This window comes from Sus scrofa, chromosome X, assembly GCF_054392235.1.
Source record: "Sus scrofa isolate SSC_HxYL_T2T_F1_AM1 chromosome X, Sscrofa_HxYL_maternal_Yorkshire_Landrace_v2.0, whole genome shotgun sequence".
In the NCBI taxonomy this organism is placed as follows: Eukaryota; Metazoa; Chordata; class Mammalia; order Artiodactyla; family Suidae; genus Sus; species Sus scrofa.
In genome coordinates this window covers 111,826,915-111,846,810 of record NC_139401.1, presented here as the reverse complement: position 1 = coordinate 111,846,810, position 19,896 = coordinate 111,826,915, and the positions used below count along the sequence as shown (strand labels likewise).

The 19,896-nt window shown below is 37.2% G+C and overlaps 1 protein-coding gene across 15 annotated transcripts in view; it reads right to left on the bottom strand.

The window, feature by feature from the left end:
• The window catches only part of STAG2 (STAG2 cohesin complex component), a 140,124-nt gene that overhangs the window by 11,618 nt on the left and 108,610 nt on the right, over window positions 1–19,896 (bottom strand). For all 15 annotated transcript variants that reach the window (XM_013986403.3, XM_021080228.2, XM_005673884.4 and 12 more), the window contains 6 exons: window positions 19,209–19,383; window positions 12,551–12,690; window positions 10,689–10,790; window positions 7,173–7,321; window positions 5,709–5,837; window positions 2,061–2,284 (listed from right to left, as the gene is read on the bottom strand). In XM_013986403.3, coding sequence (XP_013841857.1) covers window positions 2,061–2,284; window positions 5,709–5,837; window positions 7,173–7,321; window positions 10,689–10,790; window positions 12,551–12,690; window positions 19,209–19,383 — 919 coding nt within the window. The remainder of the gene's footprint in view (window positions 1–2,060; window positions 2,285–5,708; window positions 5,838–7,172; window positions 7,322–10,688; window positions 10,791–12,550; window positions 12,691–19,208; window positions 19,384–19,896) is intronic.

Here is a 19,896-nt window from a genome sequence, read left to right as displayed (position 1 = left end):
TAGGGAGTTCCCGTCATGGCTCAGTGGTTAACGAATCTGACTAGGAACCATGAGGTTGCGGGTTCGATCCCTGGCCTTGCTCAGTGGGTTAAGGATCTGGCGTTGCCGTGAGCTGTGGTGTAGGTCACAGACGCAGCTCAGATCCTGCGTTGCTATGGCTCTGGCGTAGGCCAGCGGCTACAGCTCCAATTAGACCCCCAGCCTGGGAACCTCCATATGCCACGGGAGTGGCCCCAGAAAAGGCAAAAAAAAAAAAAAAAAAAAAAAAAATTTATACAAAGTCTTATAAGCTGTGCTAAGGTGACAGGAATTGCTGCTGAAGGTTTTATGGGAAGTGATGTGATGAGTTACATGTTTTAGACAAAGTAAGTGATAAGAGTGTGGAGAGTGGGCTTGAGAATATGAAGATTATCACGAAGACTACCACAACACTGTAAATCAATTACACTTCAATAAAACTTTAAAAGTTGGGGGAAAAAAAGGTGTTCCCACTGTGGTGCAATGAGATTGGTGTGCCTCTGCAGTGTCAGGATGCAGGTTCAATCCCTGACCCAACACAGTGGGCTAAAGGATCTGGCATTGCCACAGCTCTGAGATCCAAGATCACAACTGCTAGGATCACATCCCTGGCCCAGGAACTCAAGAGGCCTTGGGGTGGCAGAAAGAAAGAAAAAAAGAAAGAAGGGAAGGGAGGAAGGGATGGAGGGAGGAAGGAAGAAAGAAAGAAGAAGGAATATGAAGAATAGTGAGCAAACAGGCCACTTAGGAGGCTAACTGTGTAGACCAGGTAAGTCAGAGGTTCAGATGAGAAAAACTTCTTAAAATTTGTAGTGATATCCTGGGAACGCATCTTTTAATTTGATAACTATTTTCAAAAGAAGGAAAATTTATTTTAACTTTCTATAAACCATCAGTCCTAACTATTTTAACTAGTCAGAGATACTGTAAGATAGATTTCTCCCCAGACTGGAATATTGGGACTATATAACCAATCAAGTCTAAGATTGTATAAATGGTAAGCTTATGCATTTATATTAAAACAATCCATGGGACAATCAAGTTTTAAATACTAGTGGGTAATGATGTCCCATCACCTTGAATCTAGGCCCTGTGATTCTTTGATCAATAGAATATGATGGAAATTATGCTCAGTTTCTGGCCTTAAGAAAATGACAGCTTCCAAAGTCTTTGTCTCTTGGGACACTTGGTCTTAGAGCGTAGTCACACGCTGTAAGGAAGCCAAACAGCCACATAGAAAGGTCCACACATAACGTGTTCTTGGCAGACAATTCAGCTGAGGTCCCAGCTGACAGCCATCATCAGATATAGATATAAGTAAAGATGTCTCCATATGATTCCAGTCATCACCCTTTGAGCCTTCCTAGCTGAAGCATCAGATGTCATGTACCTGCCATGTCTTAAGTTTGGGGGGAGGGGGTAGTTTTTTACTCAGGAATAATAGCTGGAACAAATTTTACTAACTATACTAATTTGTTTATAAAGTTTCCAAAGGAGAGGAAAAAAGTCCCCAGGCCCATTTTGAACCAACCTTACAGTATTAAGAAGCTAAGAGATGCAAGTGTCATAATATATTCTTACCTCTAAGATTATAGATAACAACTTCTATTTCTATCGAGTTCTTTATGATTAATGATCTCGATAGAAATTTAAAAGTTGGAACCTCTCTGAATCTGTTGTTTCACTTAAACTCTTAGCTAACAATTGGCTCTAAAATACTGAGTCCATATTTCTGTGCATAGAGTATACAGTATGTAAACCAAGTGCTCTAGAGTGACAATGCTTGGCTGTGCTACTTAATATCTGTGTGACCTTCAGGTAAGTTACTTCTCTGTACTAGTTTTCTCACCTAAAAAATGAGAATGTACCTAAAGAGTTGTGAAAACCTAATTTATGTGTATACAATGCTTAAAACAGTACTTTCCACATAACTGGACACACTGTACAAAATATCATTTAATACACATCTCAAATTTTAAAATAAGGTGGCCCTTAATCAATTCAGTTGGTAAAGATATGAAGAGAATAAACTATACTCTTACTGAGTGCAAGCTGCATGCCTTCAACCACTTTCCGTTTTCCTGTAGATGGTTTTGATTTTTTACTTCGCACAGTTGACCCCCTACTGCTGATTCCACTAATGACTGACATGGTGTCATCATCACCACCAGCTAGCAAAGAATTTCGGTATGACATCAGCGGAAGCCATACATCTTCTCTTCGGAGTGACATCTGAAAGGTCATGAACTTTTCCAAGTAAACATACCTTAAAAAGGAGTGGAGATCATTAGCTTTGATATATTAAATTGCCATAGTTTTTTTCCTTTTTGCTTATTCCTAATAATCTTAAGGCTCATACACTACTTAGAACATACAATGATTTAATTAGAGCTAAATTAAAAAGTAAATTAGAATGAAACAAAATAATGGTTGATAGTCCACACTTGCTCAAAGCATACAAAATAAGTGAAGGATATTAGTGTTCTCTCTCTCAAGATGTCTCTATTCTATCCTAACTGTACAGGTCATTTGTTAGAACAGACCTGAGTCATACTTCTGCAAAGAGGATTGGATTAAAAAAAAAAAAAAATCACACAACTTGGGTCCTAGTCCCAGCTCTACCAACCCCTGGCTGTGTGAGCAAGGGCATATTACTTCACTACTCAATCTCAGCCTCAACAGTATACTGATGAGCATTTTTGTCTCTATCATGATTCTCACATTAAATAATTCACAGCATTTCAGTTTAGGATCTTTTGAGCATCTAAGTCCCAGACAATAGGGATAGATACAAAGGTGAATCAGATAAGGTCCCTACCTACAAAAAATGTTTCAATCTTACGGAAGCCTAATAGACTATCTATTGTTGGATTCAAGTATCACAAACACTCTATGGCTTATATATAATATGGCAATCAAAAATGAACTAATATTTGTGTGACTACTGTGTGCTAGATGTTTTCCTCTTGGGTTCTTTAGCTTTATTCCTAGAATCTTATGAGGGAAACATTCTCTCCATTTGACAGATAAGAACAGAATGGTTAAGAAAAGGTAATATACAAGTTCCCATTGTGGCTCAACAGTTAAGGAATCGACTTGTATCCATGAGAATGCAGGTTTGATCCCTCAGTGGGTTGAGGATCCAGCATTGCTGTGAGCTGTGGTGTAGGTCACAGACATATCCTGCATTGCTGTGGCTCTGGTGTAGGCCGGCAGCTGTAGCTCAAATTGGACCCCTAGCCTGGGAACCTCCACATGCTGCAGGTACGGCCCTAAAAAGACAAAAAAGAAAAAAAAGAAAAGTTAATATATCCATGGTCATAAAAATGAGAAAGCAGTGTAACTATGATTCAAATCCCAGGCTTCTGACAGAGTTCAGTGTTTATTATTTAAATTAAGTTTCAAATACATGAACAAAATTTTCATCAACTAAATGTAAACTGCAACCCAAATTTTGCTGTCATAATAACAGCTAATGCAAATAAATTCAGAACTACCAGTTTTGAACACTATTAAAGAGAAAGGATCTATCAGTTACAAACATACTGTTTGGTGCTGAAGAGTGGAGATTAGTATTCTGATCCAGAAACGGATAAATATGTGAGGTGCTAAATGTTAATTAACTTGATTATGGGAATCCTTCCACAATGTGTGTGTACGTATGTGTATATTAATTCATCATGTTGTACACTTTAAAGATACTACAGTTCTATTTGTCAATTATACCTCAATAAAGATGAAAAAAATTTTTAAGGATTTTAAAAGCAGATGAGTTGGACTGTGTGAATCTTATTTAAATCCTAATTAAATCAAATGAACTGTAAAAATAAAAGCCATTTATGACATCTGAGACTACTAGAAATTTGAACAATAAATGGGTTTTTAATAAAATTAAGGAACTCTTGTTTATTTCTTAAAAAATCTAACCATTTTGGCCACAGTATAGTATTCCATTGTTTATCTATCTATTGATCCCATTTTCTAGCTGACAGTTTGAGTATTTAGTCAAATTCTTTTAGAGTTCCTCTAGGATATCTACCTATGACTCGAATTACTAGACCATGAGGTAGGGCTAACCTTAAACTTTACTAAGTATTGCCAAATATTTCCACAAAATGATCCTGCATCAATGTACTCTGCCACTAGTAATATACAAAAGTCTCCACTGCTCCACATCCCTGGCAATACTTGGCACTATCAGATTTCTTAAATTTCTACTTATCCGCTAGGTGAGAAATGTTTTTTTATTACTTTTACTTGTATTTCTATAATTAATAGTCTCAATGCAATTTTTAACTGGGATAAATTCATATATAATAAAATGCACAGAAATTAAGAATAAAGTTGGATCAGTTTTACAAATGAATGCAACCACATAACCCATACATCTATAATTAAGATACAGGATGTTTCCATGACCCTAGAAAGAATACCCTGTATCCCCTTTCCCATTAAGTTTCTCCAGCCCCAGAAGTAACCATTACTGTGATTTCTATCACCATAGATTAATTTTGTCTGCTTTAGAATTTCATAAAATATCTACATAACCTTTAAATGCAAAATACTGGTGGACTTTCAGAAGACATTGTCTATACTATGAGTTATTCATATTCTTCTGTCCTTTTATACCTCAAAGCTTTGGGTTGGGGGTGGGATGGGGGTGAAAGAAGATCTTGAAACTTTAATTCCATTTGTTGGGCTCTCTTAGAATGTAAGCCACCATTTTAGGAGACACACCATAAAAATAACCTGTTTAAATGGTCTTTGAGGACAGGACTACTAGCGAAAGTACAAAGATAAAAGGGGAGGAGGGGTAGGAAGGGAGAGACACATTTCTACTTTTCAGTGTAATCACAACTCAGAACAGACCAATATGCTCCTGATGGATCAGTGATATTACTGTCTGTTAAATGCTCCTTCCTTGGTTATAAGCAAAGAACACAAATAAGAATACACGAAGCATTCCAGTTATACCCCTAAAGCCATAACTAACTGGTAAGGCACTCACAGAACTAAAATTATGTATTATGCATAAAACAGTTATAATCCTTAAATTATACAAATTACAAAGTTTTTAGTGCATTAATGCAATCTTACAAATCTAACATGAGAGACATACCAAGTACAACAATCTTTAAGAATTCCAAAACAGGAGTTCCCATCAAGGCACAGCAGAAACGTATCTGACTAGGAACCATGAGGTTGTAGGTTCAATTCCTGGCCTCGCTCAGTGGGTTAAGGATCCGGCGTTGCCAAGAGCTGTGGTGTAGGTCGCAGACGCAGCTCAGATCCTGCATTGCTGTGGCTCTGGTGTAGGCCAGTAGCTACAGCTCTGATTGGACCCCTAGCCTGGGAACCTCCCTATGCCGCGGGTTCGGCCCTAAAAAGTGGTTAACGAACCCGACTAGGATCCATGAGGAAGCAGGTTTGATCCCTGGCCTTGCTCAAGAGGGTCAGGGATCCATCGTTGCCGTGAGCTGTAGCGTAGGTCACAGACTCGGCTTGGATCCCGAGTTGCTATAACTGTGGCACAGGCTGGCAGCTGTAGCTCCGATTTGGCCCTTAACCTGGGAACCTCCATATGCCACAGGTGTGGCCCTAAAAAGAACAAAAAAAAAAAAAAATTCAAAATAAAAAAAATAAAGAATTCCAAAACAAAATTAAATAGAGTATTTCTAGCAAATACATACACTGTTCTTTTGTCTTGTCGGAGTAGTTTAGAAGAAAATTCACTGAGAATATCAAGAAATGCCAAATTCAAAGGTGGATGGCTCTCTCCTTGTGGATTAGGCTCTTTAAAAGCAAATTCTATGCCATCTCTGCAACAACAACAACAAAGACAAATGTAAATATATTTACATTTTATACCACTGTTACTTTCTTTAAAACACACATACACACAGCACAGCTGGTCTTTTATTTCAAACGTGGTTTGGTATATCTACATTCTTTCCTCAGTTCTCTGCGGAGAACCCAAATTCTTTCACATAATGATCAATAAATGTTCTGCATTTTTTAAGACCTAATGGAGATCTATAACACAGGGGATTAACTTATAATGATTAAAGACTCGTTTAAGAATAAAGTTTAAAAATTAAACTCTACTCAGGACCTATTTTAACTACATTTAACAACAAATACCTCTATTAATCAAGACAACAACCCAACATTACAGACTATCAAAATGATGACTAAAAAAAAAATCCAGATTAAACCAGGGAGGAAAGAAATAAGGATATTATATGAAGTAAATAATGTTATTACTTCTCAAAATAATTACTACATGTGTGGCCCTTAAGCATTAGCTAAAATTACCATCCAAAGTATTAAAAAGCATACAAAGAAATTTGAGACTTTTAGAGCAAAGTGAAAAGGAGAGAGTGAATTAAAGTTGAGGAAAGTATGGGACTAACTCAAAGAGCAGAATAATTTCTGAAGGGAGTCATTTAACACTTTCATAACTAAGTAAGCAACAGGAATTTTAGAAGACACAAATAAAAGAGGGCTTTCAATGAAACAAAGTTAAAGCCTCTTGATTTTTCCAAAGGCAAGCCTCTTTATTCACAATAAAGAGACAAAGGGCATTAATATCCATGTGTTTGTTATGTTAGAGCTCTAAAATACACTCATACTTAAAAGTAAAACTGATCACTAAATTATGTGCCTAAAATAAAATCAGATGATTTCCAGTTTTGATAAGGCAAAGGAAACATGCAGACAGAGTAAAGGTTGTGGCTCAGAACACAAGAAAAGATAGCTACAAAACAGAGAATACGACCAAAAACAGAAAACTTGAAAGAAAGGAATCACATCTCAAAAATTTCTCTACCTAGCAGTGAGATAATGTGACAAAAACTGTTAAAAGAGATTTTATAATACCTGATGAATATGTTGCTTTTCTTCACATAATTTATAAAAATTTTGTATGGTTTTAATTAAAGCAAAGACTTTGTATAAAAGAAAGATGTTTTAGTCCCAATTCATGTGTCAATGGAGACAGCACTACAACTGGTTCTTAAGAAAGGAGACATGTCATAGATTTGTAAATAAAGTAATAAAGATCAACTGAATTTGGTTATTCTGTTTAAGAGCAAGATACAAAAAACCTTCATGATTAACGAACAGGAGAGCTGAATAAAATATTTGGAAATTACTTGTGTAGCATAGCAATGGCTTCTCTTGTTTTTAACTGATCAAGTCCAAAAGTTAAAGCAAAACGTCGAGCAAGTTCTTTTATGCCGCTGAAAGTTGAGGATGATCTATCAAAATTATAGCCATTTTCCTGTATCATTTCATTAAAAAGCTGTTTGGAAAGAAATAAAGCACGTTAAATTTTTAAATAATTATGTATTATTAATACCTAATTTTAAAATACCACTTTTTTTTTTTTTTTTTGGGGGGGCCACACTCACGGCATGTTTCCAGGTCAGGGAATGAACCTGTGCCACAGCCAAATGCTGTACCTGCTGAGCCACCAGAACTCCCAAAATACAGTGTTGGTTTTTTTTTTTTTTTTGGTCTTTTGAGGGCCCCACCTGCAGTATATGGAGGTTCCCAGGCTAGGGGTCTAATCCAAGCTATAGCCGCCGGCCTACACCACAGCCACAGCAACGCCAGATCCTTAACCCACTGAGTGAGGCCAGGGATCGAACCCGAAATGTCATGGTTCCTAGTCAGATTTGTTTCCGCTGCACCACGATGGGAACTCCCAAAATACATTTTATATTTAAAATACATTTGATGTTCTATAAATGAGGCATTGCATTTATTCTAAAACATGGATTTTTAAAAGCATGATACAAATATGACGAAAATTGCAGCACTTATATATATACTCAGACTAGAGGTAGTTATTGACATTATAAACTCTTTAGATTAGTTTAGACAGAATTCTTTTCTGCTGGTATTATCTTCACATCAAGAAGTTTTATCATAAAGTGAGCGAAAAAAAAATAAAAATTTTCAACTATCAAAAGGTGAAAGTCTTCAACAGATAATGGCTACTACTTAAGAATACAATGCAGAGTTCCCTTGTGGCACAGCAGGTTAAGGATCCAGCATTGTCACTGCAGTGGCTGGAATCGTTGCTGTGGCCCAGAACTTTCACATGCTGCAGGTGTGGCCAAAAACAAACAAACAAAAAACCGATATACAGTACAACGAGTACTAATCTGCTGGGGACATAATTGAGGTATCCTCTTGGCAACCTGTAGTGAAAGTTTTAGAATTTTCATGCCCTACGACAAAAGCAATTGTAATGATCAGACTTTATCTGAAAGGAATGATAATAGTAATATATGTGTATAATACATTGGTACAAAAATGTTTGTTTCAGTGCTACTTATAAGGGCAAGAATTGTAAAAGACTTCTACATCAAGCAAGAGAGCTTGGTTACATTGTAGTTCCTCTATAAAATGGAATACTACACAGTCATTAAAAAATGCAGAGGGGAAGTTCCCGTCGTGGCGCAGTGGTTAACGAATCCGACTAGGAACCATGAGGTTGCGGGTTCGGTCCCTGCCCTTGCTCAGTGGGTTAACGATCCAGCGTTGCCGTGAGCTGTGGTGTAGGTTGCAGACGTGGCTTGGATCCCACGTTGCTGTGGCTCTGGCGTAGGCCGGTGGCTACAGCTCCGATTGGACCCCTAGCCTGGGAACCTCCATATGCCGCGGGAGCGGCCCAAGGAATAGCAAAAAGACAAAAAAAAAAAAAAAAAAATGCAGAGGAAAGTACTTAATGGCAGGAAAGTGTTCAGGATTTATTAATATGAAAAATTCAAGATTTCAAAATAGACCACACAGTATGATTTTTTTTTGTCTTTTGTCTTTATAGGGCCACACCCACAACATATGGAGGTTCCTGGGCTAGAGGTCTAATCAGAGCTACAGCTGCTGGCCTACACCACAGCCACAGTAATGTCAGAGCCTTAACCCACTGAGTGAGGCCAGGGGTCGAACCTGCAACCTCATGGTTCCCAGTCAGATTCGTTTCCCCTGCACCATGACAGGAACTCCAGAGCTTTTATATTTGTAAAATGAAATAAGATTTTACAGAGGCATAAAAACATTAGGAAGGCTATTATAAATAAAATGTGGAGTTCCCATTGTGGCTCGGTGGGTTAAGGACCTGAGGTCTTCATGAGGATGCAGGTTCAATCCCTGGCCTTGCTCAGTGGGTTAAGGACCTGACGCTGCCACAAGCTGTAATGTTAACTTGCAGATGTGGCTTAGATCCTGTGTTGCTATGGCTGTGGTGTAGACCACACCTGCAGCTCCAATTTGACCCCTAGCCTGAGAACTTCCATATGCTGTACCTAGCCATTTAAAAAAAAAAAAAAAAAAAAGAGTTCCCATCATGGTTCAGTGGAAATGAATCTGACTGGCATCCATGAGGACCCAGGTTTGATCCCTGGCCTCGTTCAGTGGGTTAAGGATCCAGCATTGCTCTGAGCTGTGGTGTAGGCCGAAGACGTGTCTCGGATCCTGTGTTGCTGTGGCTGTGGCCAGCAGCTACAGCTCTGATTCGACCCCTGGCCTAGGAACCTCCATATGCTGCAGGTGTGGCCCTAAAAAGACAAAAAGAAACAAACAAAAAAAATTTAAAACATTGCTAAGTGAAAAAAATTAAGGGTAAGTTGTATTTTTTTCTAGTTTTCCTAGAATATTTTCTAAACTTTCTATAGTGAACAGCTGTTATTTCACAGCAAAAGAAAAATTATTTAAATGCTGCCTTTAAATATGCTAAATTATATTAATTTGAATAAAGAAATTCCAGATATGCAAATGAAATTAATATTTTTTAAAACCTAGATTTCTAAAAAGCAAGAAAGTTTACCAAAGTGAAATGGGTTGGGTTATGTTTTACATGCATTTATTTGGACTCCAGAGGGAAAAGTATACTAAGCAAAATGATTTTTAATTAAACCTGCCCTGCCACTGCCAAAATGAAAATGACTGCTATACTTTGATCATAAGATTGATAAATGCTCATTAAAATACATGTGGAAATGTACAAAGAAAAAGGTAAAATTCACCTGAAACCTACCAAAGCAACATTTTGGTGATTGTTTTTTCGAAACAGATATAAAGATATGCACAAGTTTATATATTTTATTCTCAAACTGTACATTGCAGAGATCTTTACAAATTAATGAATACAGACCTACACTAATTTTAAGCGCTACACAATACCCACTGAAGAGATGTGCTACACAATATATTCATCTGATATCCTATCAGTGGACATTTGGATTATTTCAAATTTCTTGCCATTATAAACAATTTTGCCGTGTATATAATCTTGTACACCCATTTTTGCAAACTTGTCCTATTACTACTGTGGATAAATTTCTAAAAGTAGTATTGCTGACTTAAATGGCATACACATTATAAATTTTGAAATACATTGCTAAACTGCCTGCCAGGAATGTTGAACCAATATATATTGCTGACATACCTGTTTTTCCCATACATTAGGCAGCTGTAGGTTTTGCCAGTCTCAAAGCAAAAAATGATCTTACTTGCACAATATCTACTAGTGAGACTGAGTATCTGGCATTCCCACTTTTATGAACTGTCTATTGCACCCTTTGTCCAGTTTCTGACTGTTACCTTGAAAACTATTATGTGTTTATTATGTTAATCTAAAGCCAGTACTCTTCAAGTCTTACCTGTTGCAAACTGAGAATAAGGGTCTTTGCACACTGAATTTTGTCTATCTGCCTTGTTTTACTCATTGTTTCTTTGATGATATCTCCATAGTCATTATAATACTAGAAAAGAAATTTGAGCAAATTAGAGCTTTGTCTCTAAAAACTATTGGACAATAAAACTAATTTTAGGTTAGTCATTTAAGGAAATTACAAAAGTGAATTTGGTTAAAATTATGCCTTCAAAGACATAAAAGAATGTTACTGAAACTTTTTTAGCATTTCTAAACACATAATCCCTAACATCAGTAAATTCAGAAATATCAGTTATGATCACAGTAAGCTCCAGAGTTGGTTTTAAGGAGATATACCATATAACAATAAGTTATACAGGTTTTTCAGAAATAAATCAAAGGATAGAAACAAAGGACTTATGTTCTTTGTGAACTATTTAGACAACGAACATAATCACAGCTACTTTGATAACTTATTCACTGCTACTGGCATTTAGTTCATGTAGTTTCCAACTGTATTAATTTGACTTATACAAACTAATAGCCTGTTAACAACATTTAAAAGACAACTTATTTTTTGTGCGGTATTTATACATTATACATGAATTTTTCTTCTAATTTAAGATCTTATTTCAAAATGCACACATAAAGACCAGAAATAACAGGATAACCATGCCTCTATTTGACTAATAAAATTGACTTTAGTCTACAATGCCTAAGTCTGAAAGTTTAAAACTTGCAAAATGGTTTCAAAAATAACTTTAGGAGTTCCCGTCGTGGCGCAGTGGTTAACGAATCCGACTAGGAACCATGAGGTAGCGGGTTCGGTCCCTGCCCTTGCTCAGTGGGTTAACGATCCAGCGTTGCCGTGAGCTGTGGTGTAGGTTGCAGACGTGGCTCGGATCCCGTGTTGCTGTGGCTCTGGCGTAGGCCGGTGGCTACAGCTCCGATTAGACCCCTAGCCTGGGAACCTCCATATGCCGCGGGAGCGGCCCAAAGAAAGAGCAAAAAGACAAAAAAAAAAAAAAAAAAAAAAGAAAGAAAAACAAAAATAACTTTAGGTAAAAAAAAAAATCTAGCAAGCAGCATGCCAAATAACTTAAGTTTCAAAGTACTTTATAATGGTGCTAATGTTCCATCACATACAAAAGTATTCCAAAAAGAGAATTAACTAGGTTTTGAAAAAAATGTATCTATATTTTTTTGTGAAAGCAAAGGCTTAAAATTACATTTATAATTAGATTTTACTTTAAAAAAGGTAAATGTGGTTAAGATAATTACAGAAAATTATCTTACCACATGTAGTAACATTCGGTTAGTAAAATCAACAATATCCTTTCTACTACTTAAAAGTTAAAGAATCTTACATGTATTTATGGTAATTGTGAATAACTTATGGTGAATCAAATCAGAATTTTCAGAGCTTAAGGAACCTTAGCTATCACAATGACACAGATAAAGAAAGGCAGGACACAAAAGCTATTGAGTTACTCAAGGTCACAAGCTGCAGAGTAACTATATCATCTAGTTCTTCTGATTGCTAAAACATTTTTTTTTTTTTACGCTATATCAAGCAGGGGAGAGAGACACTACCCTGTTGTTTTAAACTAAATCACAAATGCAATTTCTACTAGTGACAGTTACTCTAAAGACAAGCTGCTTCCAGTATTCCAAATGCAAATGAACTCAATAAACCCAAAATGTTCATTAATGGAGGAGTAGAGGTATGAGAAAATGTTACTGAAAATGTTAAATATTTTAAAAGTGATTTCTTTTATACTAGAAAAGTAATTTACTATTAAAAATTCAATGGCAACCAAACATAAAAGTGATAGAAAAATATCTTGCTATCTATTTCTTCAACTTTACCTTCATATACTGCTTGAAGATATCTGCAGCTGTATTCATCTCCACCACAGTATATACAATTAACTTACAAAATGCTGCAAGTAAATTTCTCCTTTTGTGCAGAGCTTCAATTTTACTGGCTTCATCCTCCTGCTGACCATCTGGGAAAAAAGTTCCAAATATTAAAGAAAAAACTGAATAAAATAAAACTTATTATCACTCAATATAAAAAAAGACCAGGGCATTTATTCCAATTGACAAAATTTTTGTGATGTCAAGTAATAATCGGAAGGCTGATGAACATGGAACAGGAACAAGTGGACTGAATAAGAGGATTGATATTTAGTGAAGTCAGGCTAAGCTTGCCTAACACATTCATCTATTTCCATAATAGGATAGTTTGATGATAGACCTGTATATTCAATCTCTATTACTTAAGGCTCTTTCTTCCCTAGGGCCAGACAACCTAAGAAATTCTCCCATCCCTTCTAAAGATGACCCCACCCCACATCGAACCCAACTTCTATTGACAGATACTTCCTTTATATATATATTACAGATATTCAATTAGACTGGCCTAGAAACCATTCTGTCTTTTTAAGATAATTTCACATATTTTTGCTCTGATCCATTATGTGAGATCATGATACTCAGTTATCAAAGGGGCAAAATTATTTTGAAATTCATCATTGAGAAAACTGGACTACAGGCTCCTCCAAGTACTGCCGAAGGATTGTTTCTAATTACTTGAAACTGTGAATAAAATGTAATGAAGTCTTTTACATAAAAAGCTATGCGAACAATTTTCCTCTTGAAAAATTTTACAAATGAAATTACTTTTTTATCAAAAACATTCTGTATAGGAGTTCCCATCGAGAAATGAATCTGACTAGGAACCATGAGGTTGTGGATTCGATCCCTGACCTCACTCAGTGGGTTAAAGGATCCGGCGTTGCCATGAGCTGTGGTGTAGGTTGCAGACACGGCTTGGATCCTGCGTGGCTGTGGCTGAGGTGTAGGCTGGCATCTGTAGCTGTGATCGGACCCCTAGCCTGGGAACCTCCATATGCGACAGGTAAGGCCCTAAAAAGCAAAAATATTGTGTATAAAACAACAACTCTTTTATAACAAGTTTTTACCCTGTCTCTGAAAAGCCTCAATAATTGCTAATAAATTAAAACCAAATTTTGAGGATAGGAATTTAAGACAGACCATCTAAAAAGTTGTTATTACAATTACCTATTCCAGAAAGCCAAAGTGATCTGCTTAAAAACTTATACTGTTTATTTTTTAATGGTATATTGAACATATAAGCTAACTTTTCCTTTATGACTGTGATTATAATGGATTTCTTTCTTTCCTTTTTGTCTTTTTAGGGTATCACCTGTGGCATATGGAAGTTCCCAGGCTAGGGGTCAAAGTGGAGCTGCAGCTACTGGCCTACACCACAGCCACAGCAGTATGGAATCCGAGCCCCATCGGCAACTTGCACCACAGCTCACAACAATGTCAGATCCTTAACCCACTGAGCAAGGCCAGGGATCGAACCTGTATCCTCATGGATACTACTCAGATTTGTTTCTGCTGAGCCATGACAGAACTCCTATAAAGGATATCTATACAGTATTATTTCCAATCATTGTTCAGTACTGCTCTCAGGAACTGGAGGTATAAAGACTTACTCCCCCAAAAAACTGTATTACCCAGATATGAAGAATTTTTTTGAGCCTGATTTATAGTTTTCTTCACTTCTTATCAAAAATTAGCCACCTTTTCTCCTGTGGGGATTAAAGAATGTTAGAGAAGTCCTAACACAATGGGCCTTTTCAAATATGTCAGATGCCATTATTGTGTTGTCAGCAGCCCTAGGAACATTCCCTACTTTACTCTCCCCTTCGAATCTGATGTTGGTTAACAAATCAAATAGCCATGGGTCTATGGTACCAAAGATTAGATGAGTATGAAAAACAATGGAAACTATCCTATGTTGCTGATGGGAGGTTAAAAGACTAACACTACCTTGGAGAATAATCTGACAACACTTGGTCAAGTTTAAGATGCATACAGACCCTATAATCTAACAATTCCATTCTTAGATATACAGGCACAATGGTGATATTGCAGGTTTGATTCCAGACTACCACAATAAAGGGAATATCACAATGAGTCACATGAATTTTCTGGGGTCCCAGTTCATATAAAAGTTATGTTTACACTACACTGTAGTCTAAGTGCAATAGCATTACATCTAAAAAAAAAAAGTACCTATCTTAAATAAAAAAAAAAAAAAACTTCATTGCTAAAAAAATGGTAATCATCATCTAGGCTCTCATGAGAATTGGAGTAATAACATCAAAGATTACTGATCACACGGGAGTTCCCATCATGGCTTAGTGGTTAATGAATCCGACTAGGAACCATGAGGTTGCGGGTTCGATCCCTGCCCTTGCTCAGTGGGTTAATGATCCGGTGTTGCCGTGAGCTGTGGTGTAGGTGCAGACACAGCTCAGATCCTGCGTTGCTGTGGCTCTGGCATAGGCTGGTGGCTATAGCTCCAATTGGACCCCTAGCCTGGGAACCTCCATATGCTGTGGGAGCGGCCCTAGAAAAGGCAAAAAGACCAAAAAAAAAAGGATTACTGATCACAGTTCACCATGACAAATATAATGGAAAAGTTTGAAATGATGCAACTATTACGAAAATGAGTGACATAGAAACATGAAATGAACAAATGCTACTGGAAAAAAAGGCATCAAGAGACTTGCCTGATGCAGACTGTTACAAACCTTCGATTTGTAAAAACAAAACTAAAAAACTATGTCTATAAAGTACAATAAAAGGAGGTATGCTTGTATACTAGGAAAAGCACTTGCACATGCTCAAGGAGATAAGTAAAAGAACATTTCTGTGGAGTTCCCGTCGTGGCACAATGGAAACGAATCCGACTAGGAACCATGAAGTTGCTCTGTGGGTTAAGGATCCGGCGTTGCCGTGAGCTGTAGTGTAGGTTGCAGACACGGCTCGGATCTGGTGTTGCTGTGGCTCTGGCGTAGGCCAGCAGCAACAGCTCTGATTAGACCCCTAGCCTGGGAACCTCCATATGCTGTGGGTATGGCCCTATAAAGACAAAAAAAAAAAAATTCTGTAATACTATTTGTAATAGGTGACAAAAAAGGAAACAACCTGAATGTTCATCAATATGAAAATGGATAAAGTGTGGTTAATTCATATCACATGGTATTCAGCAATCAAGATGAATAAACTATAACCACATGCTGACACTGACAAATTTCAAAAATAATGTTAACTCAAAAAAGCAAGATGCAAAACAAAATGTTCAACATGATACCATTTATGTGGAAGCTAGAAGAGAAAATAAACTACATATTACTAAAAGATAAACAAATTCCTAGTAAAATAAAATTGAAATGCAAAAGCATGATAAACACCAAATTCAGGATAGCAGTTATCTCTAGGAAAAAAGAATACTGGAATTGTGGAAGGATACAAACAAGGGCTTCTTGTGCATCCATGTTTTACTCTTTTAAAAAGCAAATCTGAAACAAATAGAGCAAACTTTGACAAATGCTGGTGGTTGGTATATACAAATGTGTTATATTTTATTCTTTTCCATAGAATTGGAACACATTCTTTTTATTTATTTATTTTGGCCATGCCCACTGTATGTGAAAGTTTCCAAACCAGGGATTGAAGATGTGCCACAGCAGTGACAACACCAGATCCTTAACCTGCTAGGCCACCAGGGAACTCCTACTAAATACATTTCATTTTAAAAGTATAAAAAAAGAACAAAAATCCAAAGAGTTAAGACTGAGAAAAATTCCTGGAAGTTTCCAGAAAATTCAGAAGTACTGGAAAACTTATTCTCATTTCTACTTCCTATGGTCTAAATTAAAGTCAAGGTAGTTCCCAATTAAGAATAGGGTTATGGACCCTAACTGATTTTGTATCAGTTTTACAATGTAACTAAGCTTTCCTATAAAAGCCTTAAAAATTCCCACTCTTTTTTTTTTTTTTTTGGCCCGCACCCATAGCATATGGACGTTCCCAGGCCAGGGATCAATCCCATGCCGCAGTTGCAACCTGCGCCACAACTGCAGCAACACTTAACCCACTGCACCACCCAAGAACTTCCATAAAATCTCCTACTTATCTTTTAGGATTGATACTACATGTTAGTTTATTTCAAAGGTGTTTTGACTCCTACAGTTCAATCAGAACTTCCTCCACATGCCCACAAACCTTTGTACATGCCACTATTACTTATAAAATCACATTATAATCACTTGTTTTTAGATTAGTCTTTTTCACTTGAATTGAATTTTTTTAAGTGGCTGTATGAATGGCATTTGGGACAGGGACCAAATCCAAGCCACAAGCTGTGACCTACATTGAAGCAGCAGCAACACCAGATCCTGTGCCAGGCCAGAGATCAAACCTGCACCTCTGCAGTGACCTGATCCTCTGCAGTCGAATTAACCTACTGTGCCACAGAGGGAACTCCCGAATTGAATTCTTTTTTTTTTTTTTTGCCATTTCTTGGGCCACTCCCGCAGCATATGGAGGTTCCCAGGCTAGGGGTCTAATCGGAGCTGTAGCCGCCAGCCTACACCACAGCCACAGCAACGCGGGATCTGAGCTGCGTCTACGACCTACACCACAGCTCACGGCAACGCCGGATTCCTAACCCACTGAGCAAGGCCAGGGATCGAACCTGCAACCTCGTGGTTCCTAGTCGGATTCATTAACCACTGTGCCATGATGGGAACTCCCTGAATGGAATTCTTACAGAAAAAGACCATGTCTCATTTTTTCATATTCATAATAGCATCTTGTACACTGCCTAACCAATAAATTTCAAATGAATGTTAAAAATAAAGTGTAATCAAACCAGTATCTGAAAGTGAATGGTGGAAAATTCTAAATAGATAAATGTTAGTACATGAATTTTGACATCTATTTTGGCTACTTTTAAGTTTCTCGATTCTTTTCTGGTTAAAGTTTTTAATACTTGAGAACAAAGCTCTTTACTGATAAATAAGCTACAAGTCATGTCTGTAATTATATATAGTCATGACTCTGCTTTGTAGGAACATGTCAGTTTATGTATGGACATACTCATATTGATGTTATATTATCCTTCAAGTTTAACTTCAGATTGAAAACAAATCCAGAAAGAAGTCACCAAATACTGTCTATTTTTCCGTAATTTATTGTTTAAGTAAGGCATCTGTGTATGCAATTAGGATGCAAAGAGTAACTTAACACTAGGCAAGCTTGGTTTGATTATTTACCTGTGAACATTCCATACTGCTCCAGACTTTTACAGAGAAATCATGGTATAAAAGTATACAGCAGGGAGTTCCCTTCGTGGCTCAGTGGATAACAAACCCAACTAGGATCCATGAGGACATGGGTTCGATCCCTGGCCTCAGTAGGTTAGGGATCCGGCATTGCCATAAGCTGTATGGTGTGGGTCGCAGACGTGGCTCAGATCCCGCGTGGCTGTGGCTGTGGCTGTGGCGTAGGCTGGCAGCTGTAGCTCTGGTTTTACTCTTAGCCTGGGAACTTCCATATGCCGCAGGTGCGGCCAAAAAAGCAAAAAAAAAAAAAGGAGGAGTTCCCGTCATGGTGCAGTGGTTAACGAACCCGACTAGGAACCATGAGTTCTCGGGTTCCCTGGCCTTGTTCAGTGGGGTTAAGGATCTGGCGTTGCCGTGAGCTGTGGTGTAGGTTGCAGACGCAGCTTGGATCCCGAGTTGCTATGGCTGTAGCGTAGGCTGGCGGCTACAGCTCTGATTCGACCCCTAGCCTGGGAACCTCCATATGCCGCAGGAGCGGCCCTAGAAAAGGCAAAAAGACAAAAAAAAAAAAAAAAAAAAAAAAAAAAAAAAAAAAAAGTAGTAGTAGTATGCAACAAAAAGTTCATTTAAATAAACACTTTATTCTGCTCTAATTACCTAAATACTGGTATTACGAATGATCAGGAGAAAGGGAAGTAAATTTTATTGAGTACCTACCTACTACATGCCTTGTACTACATGTACTACATGTACACTCACTTTGCTCAGTTTAACTCATACAGTTCTGTAAAGTAGCTGCAAATTAGAAAAACAAGCTCACAGCTAGTGGGAAACAGATTTGATTCCAAAGCCCATGCTCTGTGACAATACCAGAAAGAAGTCACCAAATAGTTTACAATGTTATAAGATATGAACATAAATTGCACTGGAAAACATATCTGTGTTTTATGTTTTAAGAATAAAATATCAAACTAGTGTAGGAGTTCCCATCGTGGTGCAGTGGTTAACGAATCCGACTAGGAACCATGAGGTTGCGGGTTCAATCCCTGGCCTCGCTCAGTGGGTTAAGGATCCTGCATTGCCGTGAGCTGTGGTGCAGGTCACAGATGTGGCTTGGATCTGGCATTTCTGTGTCTCTGGCGTAGGCAGGCAGCTACAGCTCTAACTAGACCTCTAGCCTGGGACTCTCCATATGCCGCAGGTGCGGCCCTAAAAAGGACAAAAGACAAAAATAAACAAACTTTTAAAATTTAAAAAATAAAATATCAAACTAGTGTAATACTTTACATAGTTATTATTTAAATTTGATTTTATGGTAGATACACAGGTTAACAAAAAGACGGCAATAAAATTACCTGCACTATTATTATCATCATCCTGTTCAATGAAGACATGATCCAGAATAAAGCTGAGCAACTCAGACTGCAATGAAGAATCAGGGGTGTAAACTAATGGCTCTAACATGTCACGTCCTCCTGACATAATTTGATGGCTGAAGATCATCAAAATATCACATAGTATAGTGAAGGCCTATTTAGGGGGGAAAAAAGGGATAGCATGCCATAAACCAAAGTTTCTCACCAAGTGCCACAACTTAAGTAACATACATATTTAACATGGAAACAAAATCAAACTTTCTGTATTTGAAACTTTTAAGAAAAAACAATGTCCAGTATTTTCCTAAGATCTTAAGGGTAAAAAGTGTAATTTCTGTAATGATAACTACTGATATTTGCATCATGATTTACTAATAACTGCAAGATAATTTTACAAATATTCCTTTTTATTTTCTGCAACTTCAAGTGATTTGTGCAATATGTTAACATCATCAAAACATGCAATCAGGATTCAATCTCAGGTTTTTTGACTCCAAATCCCAAACTTTACACTGTAACACAATGTCTCATGGTATACATTCTCAAATATGAAATAATGTATAAAGCTGGTACCATTTTTTTCTTCTATGGAAGAAAACTTTACCAAGAAGATGAATATCTCCTAGAAGGTATCTTAGAAGAGAGATCATAAAATTTATGGTACTTT